This window comes from Quercus robur, chromosome 2, assembly GCF_932294415.1.
Source record: "Quercus robur chromosome 2, dhQueRobu3.1, whole genome shotgun sequence".
NCBI classification, from domain to species: domain Eukaryota; kingdom Viridiplantae; phylum Streptophyta; class Magnoliopsida; order Fagales; family Fagaceae; genus Quercus; species Quercus robur.
Genome location: NC_065535.1, coordinates 41,379,215 through 41,392,075, shown reverse-complemented (window position 1 = coordinate 41,392,075; position 12,861 = coordinate 41,379,215). Strand labels below are relative to the sequence as shown.

The following is a 12,861-nucleotide window of genomic DNA, read 5'->3' as shown; positions in this document are numbered from 1 at the left end:
AAAGAAAAAGGTTCGGCGCAACCTCGTTGGAGCAAGAAGCTTGGAGGGCTTAGGTGCATTGGGTAGATTAGGCTTGGAGGGTCTATTGCTGTCCTTGTATCCCAACTGTATTTTCTAGTGGATTGATTACCGCTTGGAGGGCGGCGGAGAGGTTTTTCGCCGAGGTCTTCGGTTTCCTCTTCGATAACATATCTGGTGTTATCGCTGTGTTTGCATCTTCCTTCCTCTCTATCTCTGCCTTTACATTAATCTGCTGTGGTTTATTTTGATGTGGCTTAGATAGTTGTTTAATCAATTCCATGATATAGCATATGTTAAGTTTCCGCACACTAGTTGTTTAACATATTGCTTGTATTGATTAAATTGGTTTTTGGGGGTCTAAACGTTCAAAAGTGTTTTTGTACACGTTTTTGAACTTTCAACATCAAGTTATCTACTTCTTTTTTGTTCATATCAAGTTATTCTTCTCAAATCCCAGATCTACTAATATTCCTATACACTAAGCTATTTTAGTACTCTTGTCATTATGTGAGCTCACCCCCACAAAAAAGCTGATTAACTTCGCCCATCACAAAAATCTATAAAATGCAATGCAATGGCTCAAAACAGTAATCAACTCGAAGAACAAGAATACGTTGACAGAGAATAGTGGTGGTGGGATTATGAGCACTAAAACTTTTGAATCTTTGATTCTATGAACCAATTTTCGGATATAAGATTTCACCATATGAGTCAGGTATACCCACCCTTCTTTTATTTTGTTTTATTTATTTTTGGGTGTGATGAGGATGAGGTAAAGAAAAAAAAGAATATTTGAATTTGAAAAAGAGTACAAATAAGCCGAGTTGATTTTTTTTTTTTTTTTTTTTTTTAATGAACTCAAGTAGTTCCCAATATAAACAATGCAACACAATCGCCACAAGCTTGATCCAATGATTAGGAGGAAGAACAAGACGAGGAAGAGGACCATTAAATGGTAGCATCAAGGTATTAATCATTACCAATTTTTTTCAAATATAAATGTAATAATGATCTTAAAATAAATAAATTATATAATTCTCTTAGAATAATCTAATTATATATAATTATTTAATTAAGTAAATAAATCTATTTATTTACTATTTCTTAAGTTTAAATATTACTAAAAAAATACTAAATGATGTAAGCGGAAAAATTTTAATTCTCTAATTTAATGAAATTAATTAGGTTAGAGATAAAATCTCTTTGGAACCATATAAAATATTTAAATGAAATAAGTTTTTTCAATTTTAGATTTATAGATAAACATTTTATTATAATTTTTTAATTGAATCTTTTACTAAAACATATTTTAAATTATTTTATGATTGCATTTATATATTCAATCTTAGGCATTTTCATTTATATCTGTGTGTATATTGTGGTTTTTTATGTTTTAACTTAAACTAAAAGAGTACTTCACTTCCCAAAAAAAAGTAAAAGAATAATTTATTTTTATTATCTATTTTATTATTAATTTCAATGAAACTAAGAAATATTTTCTTATTTTCAGTTTACGTGCAATTCTTGATTAAGCCCTATGCATCGTACGGAAATTTTTGTATATTCTTTTATTAAAAAAAAAGATATAATTTTTTTTTGTTCTTATCTTCTTCTCCTATAATTTTTAAGTTGATATATTGGATTACAATCCAAATTCTTCATCTAATCCTTTTATTATTAAGAGTAAATAAAATCCTATCTCCAAAATAAATGGATTGCAGCACCATCATTTTGTTTGGTTGATTTTTTTTTTTTTTTTGAAGCCAACCCCATCATTAATTTATAATTAACTTCACAAAAAAAAAAATTATGAATTGTATTCATCTCATTTTGGGTATTATTATTATTGTTGTTGTTGTTGTTGTTATTTTTTTTTTTTTGAGAAAATGTTGTTGTTATTTTAGTCTCACACAATACACATTCATTATATAACTTAAAAGAAAAATATTCATTTATTTTTGTTTTCTATTTTATTATTTAATTTTAAGTAAATTAATTATAAAATTATCTACATATGAATTTTGATTAAGCCGTGCATCGCATGGGCATAATGCTAGTATTAAAGAATGCAGACAAGAATATTAGATTTATATGGATCACCCTAAAATTAGGCTACATTTACCGCATCGATCATTGCTTCTTCTTTTCTTTTCTTTTTTGTTAAATAATGAAAATTACGAAAGGAGTTACAGCGTTATAGGGATAAAAATATAGAAATATATCATCATGTTTAGTTATAAATGCATGTATCCTTGTGTTTCTAACAAAAACGTCCCGAGTTCATATTCCACATCTCCTGACTATCAAATTATTAAGAAGAAAAAGAAGAAAGATTTCATATTATATGTTCAAATTTACCATGATATCCATACTAAAAAAGTTTCCCCTTGAGGATTTTGGATTCATGTCCCAAAAGTTTCCGACTTTACTAGTGTCCAATATTGAAACAACGTTAAAATTTAATTAGTGAGACCCACTAGTATGTAAGAGGAAGGGATATGACATTAATTGCACTCTGTACATTACACCAGCCAAGGCACGTGAGAGTGCTGGCATGGCTGGATCCAGATCGTACACGTGGAGCAACTGTGAGCAAAGGAAAAGGAATGTTGGTTGAAATAGGGATCTTCAACTCGTGCCAATGGCGTGACCATCTTGGGGAAGAGTAAGATTTGCACTTAACATGGACAACCAACACTTGCACAAAAGGGAGATAGTGACCTTCCATGGTCAAATGCTATAGAACACCCCTTATTGGCTAAGCTCGTGCCCCCCATGTAGTAGCAAAGCCACCCTCAGTTCCACTACCCTGACATTGGCGTGCTTTCTCTCTCCTCCAGTCGTTACATAGTATAGTAGTTGTTTTAAGATTCAAATGGAGAAATCGCAGTTTGACACCTATCCTTGTGTACCTGGTAACTTTCCTCGAACTATAAGAGGAACATGTTATTAAGCCATTAGGGCAAGGACCTAAGGAGAAAAGAAGAGAAAAAGCTAGAAAGTTTGGGTAGGAAAGTGAGGTAGAGAAAAAAAAAAAAAGGCATTCTTTGGGGAAGAACATTACCATTGTAAAAAACCTTGATTCTTCTTTACATAATAGAGATTAGGAGAGAGTAAAAGACATTCCCCTTGCTCACCCGTGGTTTTTCATCCATTTTCAAAGGGTTTTCCACGTATTTCACATGTCTTCTTTACTTTCCATGTTATGCTCTCTCTTTCTACATTAAAGTGTTAAAGCTTTCATTTTTAGTGTTCTTAGGCTTTTTCACTTAAATGTACTGTTAGATCCGTCACACACTCTCTTACACAACCTAAAAATCTAACTTGCACATACACACTCCTAGAATATGAATAAATTACCCCATATATAAGAATATCACAATACACCCAATCATGTGGATAAGCATGACTATAATCTAAGTATGACTCTAATCGTAAAGATTATTTAGTATACCTAGGGGTGTGCATGGGTCAGGTTGTGGAGTTTTTTCAACCCAACTCACCATGGTGGGTTAAAAAAAATCCAATCCAACACAACCCATGTAGATTGGGTTGGACATTTTTATTATTATTAAATTGAGCATTAGAACAACAACATCACAAATAAGAGCAAATTTATAACCAAATAATCCTGAGCATAATACCAAAACAACACAAACTATATAAGAAGAACTTAGAGTTTGGATTTTATTTAGGAAGATGGCAAACAAGTAAATAACAAAATCAAATAATATATTTTTAAATATATTTTTATGTTTTAAATATATATTAAATATAGGTAGGTCGGGTTGGGTTAGGCAGATTTTGAATCTTATCACCCGAACCCAACCCGACCCATTATAAAACAATTTACAACCCAACCCACCAACCCCTAAAAACTAACCCAACCACTACAAAAAATAAGCTTATTTGCGATGGTCAACTACATAAGTGTGCAACTAAGCCCCAAGAGGGGTGCCCTGGTGGTTGGGATCTGTGAATTAGCTTTGAGGTCCCTCGTTCGAGCCCGGACAAGCACCTGGGGAGGAGTGTGGGTATCTTTGCTGAGGAGCCCCTGATTATCATCAGCTCTCTTGAGGTGCTAGAGTAAAGTCTGTGGTTACCCCGGACCATAGTAGTTATGGTTCAATCCAACATTTCCTAGCGGGGGTGCCCTTATGGTCACACCTAGGGGGGTGAATCACAATGGTCACCCCCACCCCCCTTTTCGTTCATAAAATAAAAATAAAATAAAAAAAAAATAAAAAAAAAAATGTGTGCAACTATTGACACGTACCTAACTCATACATTGCGTTTGGGCGTGGAAATTTTTTTTTTTTTTTTTTTTTTTTGGTAAACGGCTGGGGAAATTTAGATATTCAACATTTATGGTTCTGAATTTGTTTCTTCGTGAGTCCAATAAGTCTAGCCATGAAATTTAGAAAAGTACGGTTGAATATGAATGTTTGTACACCGAATGAGTTGTTGTAACTTTACGCTAACACACATGCACATCATAGTTATTACTAAAAAAAAATCATTTCTGTTAACAAGACCAGACAATCATCAAGTATGGAAGTTGCACTTGTTAATTTGGATGTCTTGGATAGGTTGTAAGGCAAGTAAGGTCTGGCAAGAATCTGTGTTCGCTTTTTAAAGAACATTTATCATATTCATTCATAACTCATCATTAAGGTTTTGGCATATAAACTGGAATCTTCCCAAACCAACCCTCGGAAGTAGTGGATACCACTACCAGTCCCAACATAAAAGTGTTCCATCTGAATATAACTCTCACACTTTATTAAAAGATGTAATAAACATGCATATAGTGCCCTTCTGATCTTGACGTCCTTGCTTTTCTTAATTATGTATTTCTAATATATATATATATATATATATACACTTTAATTACAAAAAAGGGCATACGAGGCAAAGGATATCAATTTAAGTTTTATCATGGTTTACTCATCTCACATTATAATTAAGTTTCTACTACGTTCCATCAATTCCTTCTTCTTCTTCTTCTTAAGAATTAAGAAATGAACTCTAGAATTCAAGAGAAAATGGTACATCAAAGAGGAAATACCCCGTATGAGTTCTGTTTCTAGTCTATCCATGCGCCTCCTTTTTCTTTTTAATTACTTTTTCTCACTAATTTAATGGATGTTCTTGTGCACTCGTTAAGGAGGTTTAAAATATGAATTTTACACTTTTAAAAAGTAATAAAAACTAATAAACAGATTTTTTTTTAATTGAAGGTGGCTTGATCCCTTATAAAAAGACAATCGACTGCATTATAAAATTCAACCTTAACAAATATCCTGAAACTCTCACTAATTAGATTGTCTTTTTTTTTAATTAAAAAAATAAAATCTTTTTTTTTTTTTTAAGATATCTATACTTTTACACACTTTAATATAAACAAATAAGTAATGGTAACCTACAGTTTTGGATCAAACAAAATGTGAGACCTCCAAATTATTTGCTTTTTTATTTAATTTTAAAAAGTAGACATATACATTGATCGATGTTGACCGGCTTGCTTTCTTGTTCAGTTGTTTGGTAAATTAACTGGTAGAAGTAAACTTTAGTTAATAAAAGCAGCAAGTGGAGATCAACTTTAGTTTAGATTTTTATTGTTTTTAAATTGTCTGCACGTTGTTATTTTATTTCTACTCTAATCAAACCTCTCTCTTTTTTTCGTTGATTTGAATCCAGTTATTTTTTTACAGAAAAAAAAAATATATATATATATATATACTGGACCACACTAAATATGTAATTGTAATAGTAGATTTATGAAGGAAAAAAACCCCATCCGAACATCCCCAATCACAACTCTATATTTTTACCAAAAATAACCAAGATAATTAAATTAAGAAGTGCATTCTATAATATATGATGTACGTACTTTACTTTTGTGAAAAATGCCAAATGAAAACTAATAATAGGATAGATCACGAAAAGAGTCATTCAATTATCATCAAGATTGTCCCTACTTATACTAGCATGATCAACAAAAGAAAATGCCAATGATAGAACATCCATTACAAAATATATAATATAATTTATGCATAACTCTCTCAATCATTGAAATTTGGCAATATATATATATTAATTAATTTCATGATCAAATCATCATATCATACAACTCAAAACAATTAGGCTTTGTCAAATTTGCCCATGAGAAACCATTGCAATATGGAGATCGAAGCTGTGAGTGTGAGTGTGAGTGTGAGTGTGAGTGTGAGTGACAGGTGTGACTAGTCTTTGGATCCCCCCACAGAAATAAATGTTTGTTTAGCTTTAAGGTGATCATGGCCCAGCTAGAAAGGTGCTTTCAAGACCATTAACTAGGAAGAGGAAAGAGAGGGGGGTGGAAAAAAGTGGGTGAGGAAATACTGGATCGTTCACCTCCACATTATTTGGCTCCTTGATAAGAATGCGGCGTCTAGAATTAAATTGAACACTCTTTATTGTTCTTTTATTTATTTTATATGCTAGCTAGTTGTGAATATCTACCATTTCGCAAAAGGGGTCGCTTGCTCCAATCGTTTTCACAAATAATTACAATGAAGTTTTTTTCTAATTCGTTTTCAAGTCCCTAGCCTGCGGCAAACACATGCCTAATTTAAGTTCCTTTTATTAGTGACACACAATTAAATGGTAATTAACATATATACTGCACTAGTATACCCGAAACCAAAAGAACCACAACAAAAATGAACCAAATTAGTGTTACACCAAAGTTTATCTTTTAAAAGAACTATGTGCTTGGCTTAGTTTAAAATCAATCCTTTTTTTAAATAAAAAAAAAAAAAAAAATTATGGGAATATCTCAAACAGACTCGACTCATAAGATCCGTAAAAGAAATTTTACTTGTTTCTCAAAAAAAAAAAAAAATTTACTTTTATTTCATGTGGCATGCACAAAAAAATTACTAGACTCTATAGTCTACACTAGGAATATGTTACCAATCCCTAATCCAAAAAGGTTAATCGTTGCAATGACACTATATTTTGTGTTTCCTTGATAGAATTAGCTCTTCCACTGTTGTTTCTGGAAGATTAAGGTGCCGTTTGGATTCAACGTTTTTCGTTGAATCCAAAACTGCATTTTTCCTTTTTTTTTTTTTCCCCTCACTTCACGCGTTCCAAGGGACATAAAGTACTGTAACAGTACTGTTCATCACTGTTCACGTATTAAAAAATATTAAAAATGGGTCCCACGGTACTATTTACCCATTTAAAAATTATTTTGCTACAGTGTTTTCAGTTTTCAGTTTCAGCAACAATAAACTCAATCCAAACAGACCCTAAAAGCATATTATTATTAGGTGAGTGAGACATGTTCAATCTAACTTGGGGGTTTAATGCCTTAGACCGTTAGACAAACACATAGACACAGGTATTAAAATAATTTTTTTTTTTTTTAAATCTTGATTTTTTTGAAGAATATTCGAGATGCCAATTAAAGGTATTGCAGTTTGTTGCTAATATATACTAGTATTTCGGTAGACAATTCGAGGGCTTTTCTATTATTAGTTTGCTTCATTCATGCCCTACAAAAAGAATCTCAAGGTTTTAATTAAATAAAAAGACACATATTGCAGATTTCATAGTTTATAAAATATAGCTAAATGGATCCCTCTCCTTAATTATTCAGAAGAAGAAAAAAAAAAGCCTAAAGAAGAAGATTCAAGATCCTAGACTAGCCCTAGAGTTTTGTTACAAAAATTGAAAGGCCAAAAGCTTTGGGTACACAATGGTTTGTTTATGCGTATAAAAAATACAATCCATACGCACGCCAAAAAAAAAAGGGGGATTGTATTTGCGGGTACGGTCTTAGATTGGTTTGCACCTCAACTTGAGTGCCATGTGTCCAGAGTAGGTGCTGCTATTCATTCACGCCAACCTTGTCAAGCTGGCTAAACCAATCAATTTCTCTCACTCACTTTCCTCTCTATGTACGTGTGAAAGATCGATCGATGTAGGAAAGGAATATTAATATAGAGACAGAGAGTGCACGCGCCTTGTACGCCGTGAAAGCCACTCACACTCAAAGTCATTGTTGCTAGCAAGACACGTTTTTCATGATTAATTTTATCAATTATTTTGCTATTTAGTTTATTTTTGTTACTATTTATAAGTGTTATTATACTTTTTAACACTATTTATGAATCTCATTATACTATTTCAATTAATTTTTACCTTTATTTATAATATTTTTAACAAAAAAATTTCAGTTTCAGCAAAATAAGCAAATCTTAAACCGAGCCTTAACTAAAAAATTAATAAATAACTTGTTTTTCAATTAATAAATGAGGAGATTTTAACATGGTTTTTTTTTTTTTCTTAATTAACATATATATATATATATATATATATATATATATACATTTCAAGCAAACGAGGGCAATCTGAATCAAACTTTTTTAAGAGATACCAATAATTAACCTAAACATTAAAAGCGATTTTAAGATGCATTTGAGGTTATATTAAATGGCTATATCTATTGTTCTATGATTAATTGGTTTATTATGTCACATATCTATCTACTGGGATTATATGTTACATATTCTTTGAGTAATTGTGCGCAAGGCAGGAATGAGAAACAAAACTCACTTTGAAAAACGTTAAATTTATTACTTGGGATATTCCTTTCTTAACAACGTTACATGAGAATACGTTACTGACATGTATTCCTAGGCTTCCCCTTTTGTTAAGTCAAGCCACTCACTTTGTCTTCCTTTCATTTATTTAATGTGGCCCACTATGAATTTTTGTTTGGAGGTCCTTGATGAAAATTGTATTTTTACAACTCTAATATCGTTTAAATTTAAAACAAGTCAAATTGAACACAATTACGCTAACCAGAAAAAATTTGAAGCAGGTCCCTCAAAAAAAAAAAAAAAAAAAAAAAAAAAAAAAGTTGAAGCAAGCAAATGTCAATTAATGGATCCCGATGCTAATCCTATTCAAAATTAGCTACTATTAATTAAGGTTCTTTTTGTTGCCCTAAAAAAGCTTTAAGAATGTATACTTTTCTAAAATTACATTTTCTTTAAAGTATAATAGCATTTTTAAACGATAAATGAAACAAGTAGATGAAAATCAACTCATCAAAAGTTTGAAATGCATGCCACATTTTTACTCAATAAATCAATATACAAAATTTTGACAATTATGTTGAATTCATAAGTTGTGAATTATAGACCAAAAAAAAAAAAACTGATATCAATTATGCATTTATGTAAAAATTAATAGCTTGTAATTTCAAAAGTTTTTGTATTTACAAATTAAGAAAATATTATATATTTAACATTACTTTTATTTTTTTCCCTATATAAAAATAAAATAAAATAAGAGAGGAATTCATGATCGCGCAAGTGTGATCATTGCCCCAAACCCACTTAAACCCTATCATCCATATAACATAAGACCATCCATGCAATAGTGGAGTTTACTACTATTTAAATCCACAATTATCATGGTTGTATAAGAGACTTGAAATTCAATCACTGTTTACACAAAAAACTGATTAGTGTTTTGGTCTAATGATAAAAAACTATTATTAAGAGCGGACAAATGTAATACAGGTTAAAACTCTCTAAAAAAATCCACAATTATTATACTCGCACGTGTGAATAAGTGAGCGTTTGGGGAGAGCTGAAAGTTGCGTTTCACTCTTGCATTTTCATGCCTTTTTTTTTTTTTTTTTTTCCCTCTGCACGTGAACAGTAAAATCACTGTGCATGGGACAAAAAATAATATTCACGCACTGTTCATGGGTCCCACGACACTATTCACACATTTAAAAATTATTTTGCTACAGTGTTTTCAGTTTTCAGTTTCAGTAACAATAAGTTCGATCCAAACAGACCTAAATCACAATTCATAAGAGTTTCCTACTGCTAAAATAAATTAATGGAAATGGAAACGTACACCAGGATACATGGCTAATGTACAAAGAATGATAGGGGTCAAGATCACCTTTAAAGAAGAAGGAAGAAACACAGTACAGGAGGAATGGTGAAATGTGTGAGTGAAGCTATTGGACTATTGGCTGTATCTCACAAATACTGCCTGGTGTCCACGACAAAAGGCCAAATATCTGTAATCATTGAGGCCGAGGACTTACTTAGGTAATTTGGTTACTATCATAGGGACCTTCTAGTAATCTCCATACATAGAAGAAAGTAATAACCCTCGCTAATATTCAGCGCGTTAAAATCACTGTCTACCAGCATTAATAAAAAACAGGCAAAATTCTTAAATTCATAACTTTTTTTTGGTCTAAACTGGTACTACGCGCTATAGGAGAGAGTGGAATACTTGTCGTAACATTTACTAATTAAAATAATTAGCATAATTATTTCATTGCCCTTTATATTGCTCTCCCCCTTAGCCCTCATGGTCATAGCAAAACCAAAAAACCTTTTAGATCTCTCTCTCTCTCTCTCTCTCTCTCTCAAAGCAAAACAAAAACAAAAACAAAAACAACAAAAGCAAAAAACCAGAAATGGAAATGGAACCAAGCCCACCGCCGGTGGTAGCGAAGAAGCTATGGAACATAATACGTGTAGTGTTCTTCATGATAAGAAAAGGCATATGCAAGAGCAAAATAATGGTTGATCTCCATTTGATGCTGAAGCGTGGCAAGCTAGCAGGAAAAACCATAGCAAACAACCTCATGTTCCACAACAACTTCTCTTCCTTGAGTTGCAAATCCAACGCTTCCCTTTCCTTCATATCCCCACGTGAATATGAATTCAGCTGTAGCAATAGCCCCGCTAATCACTACCCTTTTCATTTCAACAAGCGCAAACACCACCACCATCTTTTCACCAAGCCTTACGGCTATGACGATGTGACCACTGTTAATGCGGTCCAGAAAGTGCTGGAGATGTTGAACAATGAAGTAGTTGAGGCTTCTCCTATGGTTACATTACCTGGGTTTGGAAAAAGCCCTATGGTGAGGCAGCTACGAGTGACAGACTCGCCGTTTCCATTGAAGGACGATGGTGATAGCCAAGTGGACAAAGCAGCTGAAGAGTTTATTAACAAGTTTTACAAGGACCTTAAGCTGCAAAAAAGAACGGCTGCACTTGAATCACCGTACCATGCTGTGTGGGGTCGATGAAATTAATTTTCTAATCTTTAATTTGCGCGCAACAGTTTCGATCTGTGACTCTGATATCAATTCTGGATAGCTAGCTAGAGTTCCATATGGATATGTATGAAGAAAGTTGTTCCCTACACCCTCCGCTTGAAGTAAACCTATCATTCTTTCTTTTTTTTCTTTTTCTTTTCCTTTTTTTTTTTTTTTTTTTTTTTGGCTATATCAAATTAAAGTCACATGATTTATTCATAATCGTATGATATAGCACTTTATGGTTTACTTGTCAAGGAAGTGTGTTAACTACTTTTGTATTCGGATAATTTTTTGATTTTGGTTCAACTTCTTTTTTTTTTCTTTTTTTTACCCTCTTCCTCTCGGATCTACTGTCTCAATGTCCATGTTGATAATATATAAAAGGAGAAACCCCACCAAAAATTTAAAAAAAAAATAATAATTCATGAATTTTCCTTTTCTCAGATCACTTTCTCGTTTATACGTTTCTCTTCTTTTTATAAAGCTGTTACCTACCGCGAGCTTGAATGATAAAGAAGATTAAATAAAGAGCGTTATGTTTGTCCACGACCAGTGTTGAATTTTAATGGATTGCATTTCAGGTTTGGTAAGGTGAAGCTTCAGATTTATTAGGTTTCTAACGCTTTGTCTCTGTAGACTCTAGTGATTTTCCTGAAATATTAGTGGTTCTGATTCATTCAGGTGGTTGTAAGGTTACCCTGCCATATACGGGACAAGTTAAGCCGACACCCATCAATTTTTATTTTTAATTTGTTTCATCTTTTTTATAGTGTGATATTATGATTCTTGTACATATTACGTACATTACATAATATGTACAAGAATCATTTTATTTATTTATTTATTTATTTATGGGAATATGTACAATAATTTTGGTCTTGAATGACCATTCTTCGTGTTCCGATAGTACTCAGGAATTACTCCATTGGATTTTTTGTTTTTGTAATTATAAATAAATATTCCTTTCTATTCTTTATAGAATAAAGAGAATATCTTCCTTTCGATTATTAGCGATCTTTCTTTCTTTTTTCTTTTTTAGTTGTCACTTTTTTTTTAACACATAGTTCTAGACTTCTAGCCTAAAATTTCTACTAATTAAACAAATTGCAAGATTTAATTTGAAATTGCTAGCAATTATTGTTGTGTTTAAATCTCAAAGGGCGCACACCAATTTGACGGATCATCTCAACTCAAGTGGGTCAAGTTTGGAATGTGATAAAGACAAAGAAGCGATCCCTTCAATTATGAAAGAAATACACCTATCACCAACAATTGAAAAGTGAAATAAGAGATACCAAGCACTCATCCTAGTTAAGACCCAAGTATGATATATAACTCTAATTTTTGTGTATTTTTTAATCCTACTTTGAGGATGAGCAAAGTTATCATAATTTTACTTAGAGGGCAAGTAAGCTAATTATACTTCTTCTTTTTTCTGAACCCAAGCTAATTATACTTCTACTTGTCGAGTATTGTAACTATGGTTGTCAAAATCGCAATCTGGATCGTAGGATTGCACAAGGGTCACAAAAATGGTAGGATCATGTAGGATCGTATGGGATCCTACTGATCCTACCAAAAACAGAAATTTTTGGTTTTTTTTTTTTTATGAGATAAATTTTTTTTTTTTTTGATGAAGTTTTAAGGGTTTTTATTTTTTCATGTTGTGATGGTATGATTTTTTTTTTTTTTTTTTTATAAAA

The 12,861-nt window shown here is 31.9% G+C and overlaps 1 protein-coding gene across 1 annotated transcript; it reads left to right on the top strand.

The window, feature by feature from the left end:
• Positions 1–10,418: 10,418 nt before the first annotated feature.
• On the top strand, positions 10,419–11,464 carry LOC126713717 (uncharacterized). The gene has a single exon (XM_050413560.1). It carries the CDS (start codon positions 10,526–10,528, stop codon positions 11,144–11,146), a length of 621 nt encoding a protein of 206 aa, XP_050269517.1. The 5' UTR covers positions 10,419–10,525; the 3' UTR covers positions 11,147–11,464.
• The last annotated feature ends 1,397 nt before the right edge of the window (positions 11,465–12,861 follow it).

Coding starts and splice junctions, on each gene's coding strand:
- LOC126713717 (XM_050413560.1), top strand. CDS start 10,526: ATGGAAATGGAACCAAGCCCACCGCCGGTGGTAGCGAAGAAGCTATGG.